We start from the raw sequence: 19,597 nt of genomic DNA on the forward strand, positions 1-19,597 counted from the left end.
ATACACAATCCATGTCTCAATTGTCCCAAGGCATAAAAATCCTTCTTTAACCTGTCTCCTCCCCTTCATCTACACAGATTGAAGTGGGTTTAACAGGTAACAACAATAAGGGATCATAGCTTTCACCTTATCAGTCTATGTCATGGAAAGAGCAGGTGTCCTAATCTTTTGTCCACTCAGTGTACATGGCTCTAGTCAGAAGTAGTGCATTATATAAGGATTAGGGTCCATTCTGGGTTAGGGTTACCCTACGTAGCCAGTGATTAGAGGCATGAAGCTCACCCTTGTTTTGATGCTATACTGTTCTTTACAACAAAAAAAGATAATTCACTGAGTCCTCACTCCAAGTCCATGGTCTGCCTGATGACATTTTGTTGCATAACAAAATTAGAATTTCTGACTTAATAATATATTCGGTTCTATTCTATTAGTGTTCTCGTTGAAAAAAAAATAACTCTAAAGATGCAGGTAACTGCCAAAATGAAGGAAACATTTGAGTAAATGAGGGACACAAAGCAGGTGCGGTTCCTGAATTAAGCAATTAACATCCCATCACACTTAGGGTCATGTATAAAAACTCTGTTTCCCATTATTTTGGCTACCATGGCTAGAAGAGATCTAAGAGACTTTGAAAGAGGGGTCTCACAGGACAATATGGGATTAAAGGGTGTGTGTGTCTCAGTCACCACATTTCAACCCAATTGAACACTTATGAGAGATTCTGGAGTTCCGCCTGAGAGCGTTTTCCATCACCAACAAAACACTAAATTACGGAATTTCTCACGTAACAATGGTGTCGCATCCCTCCAATAGAGTTCCAGACACTTGTAGAATCTATGCCAAGACGCATTGAATCAGTTCTGGCTCGTGGTGGCCCAACACCCTATTAAGACACTATGTTGGGGTTTCCTTTATTTTGGCAGTTACCTGTATGCTGCTTTACAAGAAGCGTAATAAATCATTCCTTCACATGGATAACACACAACACTGTGGATTCCTTCATATGGATAACACACAACACTGTGGATTCCTTCACATGGATAACACACAACACTGTGGATTCCTTCATATGGATAACACACAACACTGTGGATTCCTTCACATGGATAACACACAACACTGTGGATTCCTTCACATGGATAACACACAACACTGTGGATTCCTTCACATGGATAACACACAACACTGTGGATTCCTTCATATGGATAACACACAACACTGTGGATTCCTTCATATGGATAACACACAACACTGTGGATTCCTTCACATGGATAACACACAACACTGTGGATTCCTTCATATGGATAACACACAACACTGTGGATTCCTTCATATGGATAACACACACAACACTGTGGATTCCTTCACATGGATAACACACAACACTGTGGATTCCTTCACATGGATAACACACAACACTGTGGATTCCTTCACATGGATAACACACAACACTGTGGATTCCTTCACATGGATAACACACAACACTGTGGATTCCTTCATATGGATAACACACAACACTGTGGATTCCTTCACATGGATAACACACAACACTGTGGATTCCTTCACATGGATAACACACAACACTGTGGATTCCTTCATATGGATAACACACAACACTGTGGATTCCTTCACATGGATAACAATGTTGACTTTGTGAAATAATGAAGACAAAAAAAAAAATCTGGCATTTAAACTAGTTTATTTCATACTTAAAACTGCTCCGAAAAGGGTGCATGTTATGGTGGCATGCAGTGAAACACGAGGCTGTTTTCTGTATACATGGAAACCGTAGTGTTAACTGAGGGATGTCAGAATAGTTGTTTTCATAAGTAACAACATTCAAATGTCAGTAAATGTACATTAATTTCTCTGAGCAAACTCCTGGATGTAGAAACTAATTTGGAGGTCCAGTTGAGATCTGTACATTCCAAACAAACACATCTTAAAACTCATGACAACACAAAAATTCATATAGAAAAAACATATATCTGTAAGAAATAATACACAAATCTTCCTTTTCAGTACATATAATACTGTCCCAGTAATCTCTATAAATCTGACCTGGAACCAGGTGGGCAGGGAACTTGCATAGCACTGCTTTACTTATAGTTAAATTTAACCACAAGTCACAATGTCCTTATTAACGGATCAATATAAAATACAATATATATTTTTTTAAATGTAGTAATTCATAGAATTTTGAAATTAACATGAAACATTGTGTAATTCCCAGGGTATTAAGGTCTTTGGCAACAGATCAAGTCTAAAGATGACTTGGAGCAGAATTCATAACGGCATGTCAAGCAGACTTTGAATAAAAATTCATAAGGCATTGTAAAAAGGCAAATATACATTTGTCAAACAGTTTTTCTACCGATTCCCTACCTGAAATGACACCATGTCACCAGTCATATACTGACTAGTGTAGCATATTTCAAGGGGTCCTGTTGTATTGGTTAGTGTCACATGTTGGCTTCCTTTAAGTCCTCTTTCTATTCTACACTGCATTCGGGAAGAATTCAGACCCCTGGACTTTTCCCACGCCTTTCCAAATGATGTCCAATCAATTGAATTTACCACAGGTGGACTCCAATCAAGTTGTAGAAACATCTCAAGGATGATCAATGGAAACAGGATGCACCTGAGCTCAATTTGAGTCTCATAGCAAAATGTTGAAAAAGTAAAAGGGGTCCGAGTACTTTCCAAATGCACTATAAATTCAACTTGGCCAGTTTGTAGAGATTAGCACCCACTTCTAGACTATGCTCTTCAGACGACAGGTGAGGCTAACACAACGAATGATAAACAGTACAAAGCTCACTAGCTACTGAAGAGGCTTTTAAATTGAGTTAACTTTTCATTGTGAGGCATTACTTCAGTCCATAGACATCGTCCTAGTTAGTATGAAGAAAAAAATGCCAGACGGGAACACAGTCATTAGGGCCGACTAGCGAAAATGAGCATTTCTTATTGGACAGGTTGATGTAGCTCCTCCCTGTTTTCTATGGTTTGGTCCCTAGCGCCTCTGGGACATTGCTGTTTGAGACCGACAAGATCTGTTGATTACATTCATGTAAAGCATATGTGTTGTAATGATGACAATCAGATGTTCATCATTGATTAGTAATGCCTGACCTGTGTCTATAAACTCCTGTCTGTCATGTGAACTGATTGAGATGGTGGTTGCTAAGAGAAAAGACGTTATACACTGCCCGTCTAGTCTTAACTATAGGATATAACGTCTCAATCAGAATCACATGAATTACACTATGATGATAACATGAAAAAGTGGTCTATTTGCTTCTTAGAATGTTAAAACAAAAACTCCACATACAAGCTGAAGGCTTGGAGCCAAACTGTCATCCACTTAAAAAGAGATTTAATGAGGCAAGTTAGGATGTTTGTAGGAAGTTCATGATGGGTGCAAAAATAATATGCCGACGTAATCCATCATTTGAAAGCTTGAAATGAATGTCTGAAATGAACCAAGGCACAAAGGCGGGATAAATGAATGTCTGAAATGAACCAAGGCACAAAGGCGGGATAAATGAATGTCTGAAATGAACCAAGGCACAAAGGCGGGATAAATGAATGTCTGAAATGAACCAAGGCACAAAGGAGGGATAAATGAATAAAGTGAGATGACTTCGAACTAAAGTCACCATTTGTTCTCCTCTCCTAACACTGTTGCTTGTGGCCCTTCAGCTGAGGCATGTAGCTAGGACCGGGGCCTGGCTGTCCGTCAGGGGACTGTCCCTCATCTGTGGGCGTGGTCTGCTGTGACCCCTCCTCCAGGGGGCAGAACCGGAGTGAAGCCAACCCCTGCTCCTCCATCTCCAGCTGGTTCCTGTCCCCCGGGTCTCTGCTTTCGCTAGCCCCAGGTGAACGACTGAAGTAGGGGTTCCGCTGGTGGGACTGCCCACTACCCTCCTGGCTCTCCTCGCTGTCCAGCAGGGGTTGGGTGGACTCGGAGCGGGCGAAACTGGGCGTCTGGGACTGTGAGGAGCCGCACTGGGGGGTCTGGAGCAGAGTGCAGGGGGACTGGGGGAGAGTGCAGGGGGACTGGGGGAGAGTGCAGGGGGACTGGGGGAGAGTGCAGGGGGACTGGGGGAGAGTGCAGGGGGACTGGGGGAGAGTGCAGGGGGACTGGCCCTTGTAGCCGTTGGATGCCACCACCGACGAGTACTGGACAGTGCTGGTCGTGGTCTGGCCCGAGTCACCTCCTTCCTCGCTGTCCGAGACACTCTGGCGTGGTGTCGACATGCAAGAGGAGCCGCCAATGCCGCTGCTGTGCTCCTCCGACAGGTACTTGTCCTTCTTGAGAGGCAGGCCCGCCTTATCCTCTTCGCACAGCGACTTCCTGTCGAATACGTCCACCTCCACCACACTCACATCGCCCAGCACACTCTCCTTGGGACTGACAGCCTGAGATTGAAAAGGAGGGTTAAGTCAAGTTCTATGTAAAGTATATTTCACATCCATGTTATTATACACTGAGAATTTGTTTTTGTCAAATGACTGAAATGGATGCACATCTGCATCTAGCAACATGTGCTTAGTGAATAGAAAGGCATAGTAATTAGGGCTGGGAATTGCCAGGGACCTCACGATACGATATTATCACCATACTAAGGGACCTCGCCTCCCGTGTGGCGCAGTGGGCTAAGGCACTGCATCGCAGTGCTAGCTGTGCCACTAGAGATCCTGGTTCGAGTCCAGGCTGGGGCGGCGCACAATTGGCCCAGTGTTGTCCGGGTTAGGGGAGGGTTTGGCCAGCAGGGATGTCCTTGTCCCATCGCGCACTAGCGACTCCTGTGGCGGGCCGGGCGCAGTGCACGCTGACACGGTCGCCAGGTGTACGGTGTTTCCTCCAACACATTGCTGCGGCTGGCTTCCGGTTTAAGTGGGCAGTTTGTCAAGAAGCAGTGCGGCTTGGCTGTGTTTCGGAGGACGCACGGCTCTCGACCTTCGCCTCTCCCGAGTCCGTACGGGAGTTGCAGCGATGAGACAAGACTGTAACTATCAATTGGATACCACAAAATCGGGGAGAAAAAGGGGTTAAACCCCCCCCCCCCCCAAAAACAAACATACTAAGGGAGCTCGCCATACCATATCTCACAGATTACTGCACCTGTACATAGCCCATCTATAATTTAGCCCAAACAACTACCTCTTCCCCTACTGTATTTATTTATTTTACACCCCATTATTTCTATTTCGCACATTCTTCCACTGCAAATCTACCATTCCAGTGTTTTACTTGCCTTAGCCCACTGCGCCACACGGGAGGCGAGGTCCCTTCGTATGGTGATAATATCGTATCGTGAGGTCCCTTAGTATGGTGATGATATCGTATCGTGAGGTCCCTTAGTATGGTGATGATATCGTATCGTGAGGTCCCTTAGTATGGTGGTGATATCGTATCGTGAGGTCCCTTAGTATGGTGGTGATATCGTATCGTGAGGTCCCTTAGTATGGTGGTGATATCGTATCGTGAGTTCCCTTAGTATGGTGGTGATATCGTATCGTGAGGTCCCTTAGTATGGTGATATCGTATCGTGAGGTCCCTTAGTATGGTGATGATATCGTATCGTGAGGTCCCTTAGTATGGTGATGATATCGTATCGTGAGGTCCCTTAGTATGGTGATAATATCGTATCGTGAGGTCCCTTAGTATGGTGATAATATCGTATCGTGAGGTCCCTTAGTATGGTGATAATATCGTATCGTGAGGTCCCTTAGTATGGTGATAATATCGTATCGTGAGGTCCCTTAGTATGGTGATAATATCGTATCGTGAGGTCTCTTAGTATGGTGATAATATCATATCGTGAGGTCCCTTAGTATGGTGATAATATCGTATCGTGAGGTCCCTGGCAATTCCCAGCCCTAATTACTATGCCTTTCTATTCATTCATTTGCTCACATTGTATATAGACTTATTTTTCTACTGCATGTTTGTTTTACTCCATGTGTAACTCTGTGTTGTTGTATGTGTTGAACTGCTTTGCTTTATCTTGGCCAGGTCGCAATTGTAAATGAGAACTTGTTCTCAACTTGCCTACCTGGTTAAATAAAGGTGAAATAAAATGTTTAAAAAAAGCATTTCATATCATACCGCCAAGACATGCTACCCGCTCACCATTACAATAACAGGGGAGGTTAGCATTTTTGGAGGGGTATGATGTTTGTGCTTCTGTAAATTTCACACTTGTCATTATTCACAATTCAATTAAAATTTTCCGTAATCATTGTAGCATCCACATTCATGCAGAAGTGTTAAAAAACAATAAATTCTTATTTTCAATAAAAGTGACTCCAAAATGACACAATACAATGACAACAGTTCATCTGATATGGATGAGAATACCCTCAAATTTAAGCTGACAGTCTGAAATTTAACCTCGTAATCATTGTTTGGTTTCAAATCCAAACTGTTGAAGCATAGAGCTAAAGGAAGAACACTTCCCTGTCCCAAAAAATTACAGAGGGTACTGTAAGTCACAAGTGACTCAGCCAGTGTGATGTTCTATAAAGTTTGAAAATACAGCACTCTCCCATAGATCTGCACAGGAGGCACTACCACTTACTTTGGAGGGGAAATCAGGCGACCAGTTAGCGATAGTGCTGTTGGACGGATCTGGAACTGGTGGCCAGATCTTTGTTATCCTACAGAGGAAAAGGACAGAGCTTCATTAGAACATGTTGTATAGGACTCATCCCAAATGGCACCATATTCCCTATGGGCTCTGGTCTAAAGTAGTACACTATATAGGGAATAGGGCTCTGGTCTAAAGTAGTACTCTATATAGGGAATGGGTGCCATTTGGGATGCAGATTTAGTATCACACACTAGCCTTGTATTAACATGAGTGAAGGCTCTTGACCAATGGACAAGGGCGCTATGAATAAGAGAGTCTCTCCATACACATTCCTATGTTTTTCCTTGGGAGTGTTTACTTGTTAAAACACACGCTGATGTGTGTGGTATGAAGTGTTTTTGTCCCAGCAGTAACGCGTCAGCAAGAGAGCATGGTTGAACTAATCTGCTATTAAGTGCGGAGGAAATTAATATTCATGACATACTATGCTGTTTTTTGACTTAAAGAATTGGCCATTGTTATATGATAGTATTTTTTACTGATACAAACTTGTCTTGTGTGACTTAGTCATAAAATCTGAGCGTATAGATTTATGAGCCGTTTGGGTGTGACCGCAGTATGTGTTTACGATCGGCAGGAATTTAGCTATGTGGGAAGTGCAGGGAGGAACAGAGAATTGTGGCGATATCAGCTATCTTGATCTACACAGACGTGCTAAATTACTTTTTTACGTGTTCCCAGGGCCTGTTTCTGCACATCTGCATACTGTCGAAAATAAAAGGATGTACTTTCCATAAAAGGAAACTTGATTCGTGAATCTTTCAACTCTGAACTATTCTTAGTGATGGTTGATCGATTAATTTTTGCAAATCTGATAAAAAAGTTGTTTGAAAGAATCTGCGGTCTCTCTTCCTGTAGAATTTCTGCCACACAAGCTTCAATAAACATTGTTTGCTGAGTACCTGAAGTCAAAAGTGCAATCGTGCCAGAATATTCAAATATGTCTGACTCGGGGGGGGGGTGTTTACAATGAATGTGTGTTCACAACCCTGAGTCAATGCTCTTACAACTCATCACACTGAAGCAATTGTACACATTCAAATGTAAAATGTAGAGTAGTACATTCCATTTCAAACAATTCACCAGTATGTGGTTGTGACTTACAAGTCAATTTTGTACATGCAGAGGGACACAGTTAGCACTATGACAAACAGGAAGCCGAAGCACACAGCCACCACGGTGGCTTCCATCTGCCCGGGAGCTGAGGGACAAACACATAGAGTTACATAACAAGAACAGTAGAACGGACAACCATCTTGGTCAGGAAAACAATCCTTCAAAAAACTGTGGACAAACACAGATTGAAGATCTAGTACAACTACTGCAGGGAAAAGAGCCAGGAGGACACACTGAATAGAATCAAGTAGTGACTATGAAATGTATTTGCACCTTAAAGTGTTGAGGACTGGAGGTCTTAACTAGACATATTGCAGATTGAGTCAATGTCAGGATGTTACATAGACAAAGCATTATCGGGATACAAAATATATAGAACAGTACTGGAATGGAACATTCGGAAAGTATTCAGACCCCTTCCCTTTTTCCACATTTTGGTACGTTACAGCCTTATTCTAAAAAAGGAATACAATTCTAAAAAGGATTTTCCTCAATCTACAAAATAACAAAATGTGGAAAAAGTCAAGGGATCTGAATACACTGTATATATTATGAAGTGTCCGTTAAACAATGCTTCACTCACCATACATCAGAGTATTGAATGACAGGTCCGATCCATTTGTAGAGCCTTGTACTGTAGAGGCCATGATCCGCACCACCTGCTTACTGTTACTGGCCAGGCCCTCCACTGTGTAAGAGTAGGTGTCCGGGGAGACAACTATTGCTGAACAAAGAAATTCATACAAACTCATGTTGTTTTTCCTGAATCGCAGATGTAAATGTTTAAGTTGGACAAATACCAGCACTAACTGTACTTACAAATATCAGTACTTCCTGGTATATCTAATAACAGTAAAGGAGATCCATAGACAGAACAACATATTTCATAAAAAGGTATGATTAAAGGGATACTTCAGGATTTTGGCAATGAAGCCTTTTATCTACTTGAACTTCCTTCAAACTGCACGCAGAGACATATAAATGGTATCCACGAGTTAATCTGACTGGGGAAGTAGATAAAGGGCTTCATTGCCAAAATCCTGAAGTATCCCTTTAAGTACACCATGTTTATATTGGAGAAGGTGACACCTTTAAGTAGGGACGCCTTTAAATTGATCATGCTGTGAGATGGAAGTTATTTTCTGGATGGTTGCGAAGAAACTTGTCCAACAATAATATAGGATTTATTTGTTATCTTAAGGGGGAAGGAGTTACAGCCTTTTTGTTTTCTATTCATTTACTGAACAAAAATATAAAAATGCAACATGTAGTGTTGGTCCCATGTTTCATGAGCTGAAATTAAAAGATCCCAGAAAAGTTTCATACGCACAACAAAGCATATTTCTCTAAATGTATTAACATCCCTGTTAGTGAGCATTTCTCCTTTGCCAAGATAATCCATCCACCTGACAGGTGTGACATATCAACAGGTTGATTTAAACAGCATGATCATTACACAGGTGCACCTTGTGCCAGGGACAATAAAAGGTCACTAAAATGTGCAGTTGTGTCAAACAAAATGCCACAGATGTCTCAAGTTGAGGGAGCGTGCAATTAGCATGCTGACTGCAGGAATGTGCACCTGAGCCGTTGCCTCCAATGTCGCTTCAGAGAATTTGGCAGTACGTCCAACCGGCCTCACAACCGCAGACCACGTGTAACCACACCAGCCCAGGAACTCCACATCCGGCTTCTTTACCTGCGTGATGATCTGAGACCAGCCACCTGATGAAACTGTGGGTTTGCACAACCTAAGAATTTCTGCACAAAATGAAACCGTCTCAGGGAAGCTAATCTGCGCGCTCGTCGTCCTCACCAGGGTCTTGACAAGACTACAGTTCGGCATCCTAACCGACTTCAGTGGGCAAATGCTCACCTTTGATGGCCACTGGCACGCTGGAGAAGTGCGCACTTCACGGATGAATCCCGGTTTCAACTGTATTGGGCAGCATTTAACACCATGGTACCCTCCAAACTCGTCATTAAGCTTGAGACCCTGGGACTTGACCCAGCCCTGTGCAACTGGGTACTGGACTTTGATGGGCCGACCCCAGGTGGTGAGGGTAGGAAACAACATCTCCACCCCGCTGATCCGCAACACTGGGGCCCCACAACGGTGCGTTCTCAGCACTCTCCTGTACTCCCTGTTCACCCATGACTGCGTGGCCATGCACACCTCCAACTCAATCATCAAGTTTGCAGACGACACTACAGTGGTAGACTTGATTACCAACAACGACGAGATGGCCTACAGGGAGGACGTGAGGGCCCTCGGAGTGTGGTGTCAGGAAAATAACCTCACACTCATTGTCAACAAAACAAAGGAGATGATCGTGGACAGGAAACAGCAGAGGGAGCAGCCCCCTTTCCACATCGACGGGACAGTAGTGGAGAAGATGGAAAGTTCCTCGGCGTACACATCACGGACACAAACTGAAATGGTCCACCCACACAGACAGGGTGGTGAAGAAGGCGCAACAGCACCTCTTCAACCTCAGGAGGCTGAAGAAATTTGGCTTGTCACCGAAAACACACAAACTTTTACGGATGCACAATCGAGAGCATCCTGTCGGGCTGTATCACCGCCTGGTACGGCAACTGCGTCGCCCACAACCGTAAGGCTCTCCAGAGGGTAGTGAGGTCTGCACAACGCATCACCGGGGGAAATTACCTGCCCTCCAGGACACCTACACCACCCGATGTCACAGGAAGGCCAAAAAGATCATCAAGGGCAACAACCACCCGAGCCACTGCCTGTTCACCGCGCTTCCATCCAGAAGGTGAGGTCAGTACAGGTGCATCAAAGCGGGGACCGAGAGACTGAAAAACAGCTTCTATCTTAAGGCCATCACACTGTTAAACAGCCATCACTAACATAGAGTGGCTGCTGCCAACATACTGACTCAAATCTCTAGCCACTTTAATAATAAAAAAATTGGATGTAATAAATGTATCACTAGTCACTTTAAACAATGCCACTTTATATAATGTTTACATACCCTACATTACTCATCTCATATGTATATACTGTACCATCTACTGCATCGGCCATCCATATATTTATATGTACATATTAATTCCTTTACACTTGTGTGTATAAGGTAGTTGTTGTGAAATTGTTAGATTACTTGTTAGATATTACTACACGGTCGGAACTAGAAGCACAAGCATTTCGCTACACTCGCATTAACATCTGCTAACCATGTGTATGTGACCAATAAAAAATGTGATTTCATGGAGTCGTGTGGGTGAGTGGTTTGCTGACGTCAACGTTGTGAACAGTGCCCCATGGTGGCGGTGGGATTATGGTATGTGCAGGCATAAGCTACAGACAACTAACACAATTGTATTTTATCAATGGCAATTTGAATGCACAGAGATACTGGGATGAGATCCTGAGGCCCATTGTCGTAACATTCATCCACTGCCATCACCTCATGTTTCAGCATGATAATGCACGACCCCATGTTGCAAGGATCTGTAAACAATTCCTGGAAGCTGAAAATGTGTGTACGGCAGCATGTTACAGTTCCCGCCAATATACAGCAATTTCGCACAGCCATTGAAGAGGAGTGAGACAATATTCCCACAGGCCACAATCAACAGCCTGATCAGCTCTATGCGAAGGAGATGTGTCGTGCTGGATGAGGCAAATGGTGGTCACACCAGATACTGACTGGTTTTCTGGTCTACTGATCCATTTTTTAAAGGCATCTGTGACCAACAGATGCATATCTGTATTAGAGCCTAATAACATTTCATTTGATTGATTTCCTTATATGAACTGTAACTCGGTAAAATCGTTGAAATGTTGCGTTTATATTTTTGTTCAGTGTACTATATAGTAATACATCTACAAGGTGGGCTTCCTTACAGTGCTCCTTGCCTCCCGTGCTGTAGAATATTGTGTAGTTTGTGATGAAGCCTCGCTGTTTGTCCAGTGGAATCTCCGTCCATTCCACCTCGGCGTTGCTCTTCCCTGTTCGCCTCACTTTCACAGAGGGACCCTCCAGTGGAGCTGCATCAACCAGAACCGGTGGGGAAAACAGCAGTGAACATTATTTCAACATTTACATGTTTGCCACCAGCTACTGTAGCAAATATCATAACACTGGTATATCAATGATTGAAATGTATGTGGCGATTTCAGAGACACAGATAAAGCCTAGTCCTGGACTGAAGAGCTATTTCAGTGGAGAATCTCCATTGAGCATGCTTTTTAGTCCAGGACTAGTTTTAATCTGTCTGTAAAACCAGGATTACTCCTAATCTGTGTCTGAAAGCACTCCTATAGATACTACACTGTGTATACTGTAGTGACTAGTACTAGTTCGGTTTCTTACCTCCTTGTTCCAGAAAGGATGCAGTGGTTAATGGTTTCCCAGTCCACCCAGAGTACATGGGATACACAGATATATTGTAGAGCTTGAATCTCTGAAGGTTACCTTGATGGGGAACAGTACAATAACGCTTGGATTTATTTCATCACAGTTTTGATTGATCAACAAGTTTTTCATAATCAATTAGTTGATGGGTTTGATTTAACTTGTTATTTTAATCTAACTCATCCCTAGTCAACATGATAACCATCAAAATCTGTAGAAAGACATACACGGAGTAGCCAAACTACAAGATAATCATCAGTTAAAACATGGCATTGTTAGGTTCTAACTAAACAGAGTAAAAACTAACGGACTAGGAAAAGCCCCAACCAAGTTTATTCACCCACTGGTTCAAACAGCTGCAACGACAAAGACATGTTTACACCAGCACTTATTCCTTCCTTCTATGCCGAGTCGCTCCTTACACATCTGGACAGCCAATACATCTCTGTTGCTAGACAAGACTTTAGTAATGCCTGTTCTTTCTCACTTCCTCTTACCTGACCTCGGCACAAATTCCTCACTCCTCCCCAACTCACGGCTTCCTACCTTATCTGTTGACTGAAATCAGACTGTGGCCCTTCAATAACATGCTCTTCCTGCACTCCCCTTTCTCACTCAGTAGATTTCCATAACCTCAGTTCTAATATGGTAACATGAATAAGGATATTTCACATTTAGAAGTTACTACCCATCAGCATGTGTCTCAGTCTTACCTTTAATGGGTGCCTTCCTGTTGTGTCTAGGTTCTCTCTGCCAGTCAATCACGCCATCGCTGACCGAAACCCACTCCAGGACATACTCAGTCACCCCTGTCGTCTCCCCATTGGGCGGCTGCCACTCCACCCACAGCCTCCTGTCCTGGTTAAAACAACTGAGCGATGCCACTGGAGGGGGCTCTGAAATACACAGCACACACACAGATACAACATGACATCATGATAGGAGCATCTCAAAGGCAGTGTTAACATGCAGAACACATGACGTCACTATTGTCTCTTTTGACCAACATTCAGTTGTTGCTTTGAGAATTGTAATAACATAAAACGTTAATATAATATATTACCCAATATCATTCATTATTATTGGTAACATTTTAAAGGAAAAATTAGAAAACATATAGCTGACAAGGTCACACACCGTGGGCCAATTTAGGAATGCCCAAAGAAGCTCGGGGAGACTCGCCAACAGAATTCCAGGCCTTCAATTCAATGGAGCCTCTTCTCTTGTCAGACAGTGGAATCTGGTAAAGGGGGATAATTTTCCTCTCCTGCGACCTGGAGTTCAGCTCAGAGCCATTGACCGGCACAGCCTCCCAGGCTCCATCTTGGATCTTGATGTTGTAGCCTCGTATCCTTCCATTGGACTCCACTGGATCCTATGATGGGAAGGCGGCAACGATCAAATCCCCACAGGGTTCTACGCTGACCTTTGTTACAAGGAGCACGTGTGCGCCCAAGATGAAAAATGTAGGCGCACACAAAGAAATGTAGGAGCATAATTCAAAATATTTGAGGTATTAAAACTAGAATCCTTCATTTTTCTAGGCATACTGGCGCTCCTAAATTAAAATTCCAAGTCGCACAGCAAAATATTTAGGTTCATATACTAGTAAAATGGTTGCACTGTAGAGCCCTGCACCAGTAATTATTCAAGCCATATAGCTAGTGATAAATCAGTAGTATGGTCAGCATGGCCTTCATTACCTTACATATCACTTCCACTCGCCGCTCACTTTTGCCTTGACTGGGAATGACCACTCTCCATAGGTCTGGTTTACTTGTAGGCTCTGGGTAAAGAAGACAACAGGAAATCACTCACCAATTTCAGACATAATGATACAACGTGGGCAGTCCATATAGACTACCTACCTGGATCACACTCAATATTATTGCACTTAAATCACACACACACACACACACTGTCACCACTTCAGTTCTACAGCTTTACATGGTTGACCACAATGCTAAATGAAAGATGATAGTATGACATTTGCTTGTTGTCATGGTTACTCACTGTCCTCTGGGGTCCTGGCGGTAGTGTTAGTGCTCCAGTCACTCCAGTAGCCGTAGCCCGTGTGATGCATACAGCGGACCTGCACTACGTGCTCCATGTCTGGCTTAAGGTATTGGAGACGGAAAGACTCCTTGCTACTTTCAGTGTCATTTGGGGGTACCTAAAAGAGTAAATTAAATGGATATGACAACTGACGGACATGAGGGGGAAACAAACTTGTGCGTACAGAACGCTGACTTGAAACAGCGCCAACAACACAGATGAGAGTAACATGTTTGATTCACTGTTGAGAACACCTAAGAATGAGAATAGATGACTTAATAAAGGCCCAGTATGGATCTTTGTGGGCGACCTGACCAAATTAACATAGAAATGTGAGCTATAGATTCTCATGAAAGCAACTCTGATAAGCAGTAGAACTGTACGATGTGCGCTATTTTTATTCTTCCTGTCCCCGTGTTCCGCTTTTGCGTCTTTTTACTTTCGGTTTTGAACACCAGCTTCAAACAACTGAAAAGAATACATTTTTGTTACTGAAAATATATTTATTAGCCCGCTGATCAATTTCCCCAAATAAATTTGGGGGGGGAGACTGAGTCGGGGTCTCAACTTCCTGTTGAGAGTTAGAATAGCAGAGTTTCTCTCTTGGTATGTCAGTCACTAATAGTCACTCAATTAGCCCATGTCAGCTAAATTGTTTAAGATTGGTAAGTTAGTCTAGCAGCCAGCTATCTAAACTTGTAGTAAGCATGGTTGAATTACTGATCGGGAGTCCCCATTGATCATCAGATGATATATTAAAAACTGCAAACATTTGTCTTCACCCAATGGCAAAATGTGTAGAATTGCAGCAAACTTTTTTGCTCTGCCCGGAGTACCCCTGAACTAACCCCTCATGGGCATTTTGTTAATGGCACGTATCCTTTCCATTCATTTTGATAAGACTACACAGATGGACGTAGACTTATCTCGACATTAGTCAACTTCTGAAGTTTAAAAAACATTGAACAAACTGAATTTGCAGTGAATCATCCCTTTAACTTGCACTGAGATTGTTGCTATTTACCTCAGTCCAGACTCCAGCACCCACAGTGCAAAACCTGATGTTGTATTTCAGTTTGACAACAGTTTCATGGATAGGGTGCTTCCAGCTCACTAAGAGAGTCCTGGAAAAGTTATTCTCTGAAATAATATTGACGTCTGATGGGGGATTCGTTTTCACTGCAAAAAAGGTCACACACACACACACCATTAAACACTGGAGGAAGATAATCAATGCAACTTAAAAGGGCATTTGGAATGTCCGTTTGCCTCCACTTACCCATTTCATTAGGATCAATTATGAACAGAATGTCCGATCGAACTTTCCCCAAATTGTTTTCCACGTCTACCCATATATCCAGTTCCATATAGCTTGGAAAGGTACCGAAGTAGATGCATCCACTGCTTCTCTGAGCTTTTGTGCTGTAGTTCTGGTTTATGGCACTGCAGAAGAACACAAACAAATCTTCACACCATTTTGAAAGAAAAAAAAAGGTACATAATCACAATAATGATGTACATTAAACAATTAGAATATCAGCAATTTACACAAGACACATACACATGTAAATGGGGTTCTCAAAACTGGAGCCAGGTTTTCCATTCACTGATTATTGAGAGCTATTGACAACTAAATGTTGATATCAATCATGTATCTAACCCCATTTAACTTTCTCACCCATCACTGTAGCCTCTATATGACTTGGCTGGCCTTCCTTAGCTCTTCGTAGACTAAGTCATTGGTACGTTTTCATTCATAAGGCCACACGGAGACAGCTCTCATTTTACCTGAGTACCTACATTGTCCTGCAGACAAATGACAAATATCGGCTACGCTCACATGACCGTATCTTGTTGACTGTGCCTAAGGCCCGTACTGACCAGCGTTAAAAAAAGCACTCCAGTTCTCTGCCCCATCCACTTGGAACGAGCTACAAAAGGACATGAAATTACAAGAGCTTGTCTCTGAACGAGTTCACAGTAAACTCTATGGTGGACAATGAAGGGGGGGGGGGGCTGTCAATGTGTTGACCCTAGATCCACCATACCTCCCCAATGCTTCATGTCTGCTCAATGTGTAAATGTATGTTTTTAAAACTGTAGTACTTTGTTGTAAAATAGATTTGTTTATCTCAATGAGACCAACCTGGTAAAACAACATAAAACACGTGTATAGGGACTCTTACATTACACTTCCAAACAAGGTGAATGTTGTGCTTATCGTCTCGTCCATTTTCCCAGGCTGCCATGTGCACGTCACATTAGAGGAAATCTGTCGGTCAGACTGGACAGCCATGCAGGACAAATTCTCTGGCTTCTCAGGAGGATCTGACCAAGAAACCAAACAGCTGCTGTTATTTCATGCGAGAGAAACAAAACCAACAGCCACTGACCTACTGCACTGAGCAGGTTGGGATCAATTCATTTCAATTCAGGAAGTCATTTGAAACTGAACTGACCCCAACCCTGACACAGAGAAAGCTTTAGGGTCCTTCAATGTGAATATGAAAGAAAATTGCACATTAAATATTCCTTTGGAGGAATTTGGATTTTATTTCTGTACTAAATGTTAGCATTTTTATCTAAATGTTAGCATTTGAATTACTCAGAAATTAGATTGAAATAGAGATATTTACCAAATGAACACCTAAATTCAAACCTAAATTACAGGCAAATACTTACATTACGTGGACATTATGTTACATTTTTACATGAAATAACCCTTTATTGATGTGAAATCCCTGGCATACTTACACCCTTTGGTCAATTGAATCCCATGGATTGTTGTACTTTTGTTAAAGAATGAGGGAGATTCATTCTTTTTACAAAGTAACCATTTTCCAGTTTCCTTGGTGATAGGAATGGTTACGTTAACAGCTGAGTCGTTTATCTTGGTGTACTGCTCTTTGGGCACTGTGACGCCACCACTCGTCCAGTAGATGTCGTCCACTGTGGCTTTAGCAGCTCCATAGACTACACAGGTAGCAGTGAATTCCTTCCCAATTTCCACTGTTGGAGATTGTGGGATTATTGTTCCGTAGTTTGTGAAAGAACCTTGAAAAAGACCAGAGCGCACAATGTACGGAGAATTTTACACCGACGGAAAAGTAAGAGTACAAAGCTCACTTTCATTTAAGCACAGAAACTTTAAAGGGTTTATGTGCAGTAGAGGTTTATTCAAACATATCAGACTGAGTCGCTCTGGATAAGAGCGCATTCTGAGCAGTGCTTAATTACAAAAAATATAATTTAACATGTAGTGGTAGACTTACTAGAAGTGAGCCTACAGGCCAGACATGCTAAGGACAGGATCTGCAGCAAACGGTATGATGACTGGTCCATGATGCCTGAGGGAAGATTCACAAATTCACAGACTCACTAAGACTAACCTACATTTTATCCCATCACTGGTACATGGGTTAGGCACCTTATTTTATATTGAGTACTTTACCAATAAGTCACAGTTAAATTTTATGAGGCCTTCCCTCTGACAAGGGCCTTTAGCGAATGAAACAAATGATGAAGCCAGCTAGGTATAGCTAAAACCACAAAAGCATGGATAGGTACTGTAGCTAGCAATATTATTAGGAACAAACAGTAGCTAGCTAACTTACTCTTGGCAGACAATAATATGACAGCTTCAAAAGAAATACAATATTATCTTGCTCTGCCTGCTAACGTTACTTGTAACAGTAACTCCATCATATGAAAGAGTTATCAATAAGGTTGTAAACGTGATTATTTTAGATAACTAACTAGCTAGGAAAATACCAGAATGCTGATTGTGTTTGCTGCTCAATGTCCAGAAACCTCTCAGCTTTAGATGTGGTTCTATTTGACGCCTTGATCAAATGTAGCTAGGCAAGTCAGTTAAGATCAAATTATTATTTACAACGACGGCCTACTCCGGCCAAACCCGGACGACGCAGGGCCAATTGTGCGCCGCCCTATGGGCCTCCATATCACGGCCGGATGTGATACAGCCTGGATTCGAACCAGGTACTGTAGTGACGCCTCTTGCACCGAGATGCAGTGCCTTAGACCGTTGCGCCACTCGGGAGCAAACAGTAGCGAGCAACATAAACGTTAGCGAAGTAACGTTAGCATATACCTAGCAAGCTAAATATAAATAATTGGGTTGTTTGGCGTTACAAGGATGTATTGTTCTATAGGGTCAGAACGACGTTAGCTAGCGTAGCCAACTAGAAAACCCAGACAAGATATGACAACAACAAAAATACTCACCTTTTATGTACTTTTCTTGTTTGGTTCCTCCTTTTTTTGTAACGCTTACTTAGCTACATAAAAGTATGTAGATGTAACATATTTTAGCTAAAACCACAAGATACCTCTTCTGGGGCTACCTTACTTTACTGTCGCCACTACCAGCAGTACATTGCATAACCATCACGAGTTATAATACTTCGGGTAGCAGCGCAAATAATACAGATATATAAACATAACCATTGAGCTAAGTATGTGTCCAGTTTGACAAATACTTGTCTAGAGATTTGTGCAAACTAACTGCGCGGAATGGTTTCCCTTGTGATTTGCCAGAAGAATTGTCTGTCTCATAAATACTTACCAATCAAAACGCAGACATTAAGTTACTGTTTTCCAGTTAGTATCCACCCACTTTCCCTAAATGCGCCACGATATGCAAGGGGCGTATTCATTACGCCAATTCTGTTGAAAAACGTTTCTTAAACGGGGCTGGATCTACTTGAATTTGTCCAATAGAAACCCTAGTTTTAGTTGTAACATATGCAACTGTTTGGCTAATGATTACACCAAAGATTTGTATAAACTAACCCAATGGGAACAAATGAGTCATAGTGGGCACAACAAGCAAGAAGGGCGGCAGAGACAGCACGAGATAGCGATATCCAATTGGCGCCGTTCTCGCATATATTTGCATATTTCCGTTAGGAAACGCCTATACTGTGAAGTGCGCGTGTCCAATAACTAAATTCGCCCTTGCACTCCTAACCAACACTTTTTTAAATGTTTGTTGGTACAGGGTAAAATTGATCAAATGTAGTCCACTCTGTTCGTAACAGATTTTAGTTTTGGAAACAGAAAACTGTATTGAAATCAAATGTTTCATCAATGCGAAAAGTATCATAATTTCAGCCAAAATCCATCTTTGCTCCATTTTCTCATATTGGGCTTCCTCTCATCAAATCTAATCAAATGTTATTTGTCACAAGCGCCGAATACAACAGGAGGAGTAGACTTTACCGTGAAATGCTTACTTACAAGCCCTGAACCAACAATGCAGTTCAAGAAATAGAGTTCGTAAATTCAGATTGTCAGATTGTCCGTTCATCAATTCAGAGCGATTCGCTCTCAGTTTTACTGACACCGGCCATATTCAAC

At 42.4% G+C, this 19,597-nt stretch overlaps 1 protein-coding gene across 1 annotated transcript; it reads right to left on the reverse strand.

Annotated features, from left to right (window-relative positions):
* Window positions 1-1,682: 1,682 nt before the first annotated feature.
* Window positions 1,683-18,706, reverse strand: LOC139544347 (interleukin-6 receptor subunit beta-like). Its single transcript, XM_071351360.1, has 16 exons — window positions 18,464-18,706; window positions 17,491-17,565; window positions 16,973-17,272; window positions 16,405-16,546; window positions 15,498-15,661; window positions 15,243-15,397; window positions 14,177-14,336; window positions 13,867-13,949; window positions 13,301-13,538; window positions 12,877-13,059; window positions 12,122-12,223; window positions 11,653-11,796; window positions 8,362-8,502; window positions 7,767-7,863; window positions 6,591-6,669; window positions 1,683-4,425 (listed from the first exon to the last, which is right to left on the reverse strand). Exons 2-16 carry the CDS (start codon window positions 17,558-17,560, stop codon window positions 3,679-3,681), a joined length of 2,805 nt encoding a protein of 934 aa, XP_071207461.1. The 5' UTR covers window positions 17,561-17,565; window positions 18,464-18,706; the 3' UTR covers window positions 1,683-3,678.
* Between the last annotated feature and the right edge of the window lie 891 nt (window positions 18,707-19,597).

The sequence above is a fragment of the Salvelinus alpinus genome, chromosome 18, assembly GCF_045679555.1.
Source record: "Salvelinus alpinus chromosome 18, SLU_Salpinus.1, whole genome shotgun sequence".
NCBI classification, from domain to species: domain Eukaryota; kingdom Metazoa; phylum Chordata; class Actinopteri; order Salmoniformes; family Salmonidae; genus Salvelinus; species Salvelinus alpinus.

Excerpts from the sequence above, each read along its gene's own strand:
- LOC139544347 (XM_071351360.1), bottom strand. The coding sequence starts at position 17,560 with ATGGACCAGTCATCATACCGTTTGCTGCAGATCCTGTCCTTAGCATGT. Across the intron at positions 14,337-15,242 it reads GTGCTGGAGTCTGGACTGAG|GTACCCCCAAATGACACTGA; the intron begins GTAAATAGCAAC and ends TTACTCTTTTAG. Across the intron at positions 11,797-12,121 it reads ATCCTTTCTGGAACAAGGAG|CTCCACTGGAGGGTCCCTCT; the intron begins GTAAGAAACCGA and ends TGGTTGATGCAG.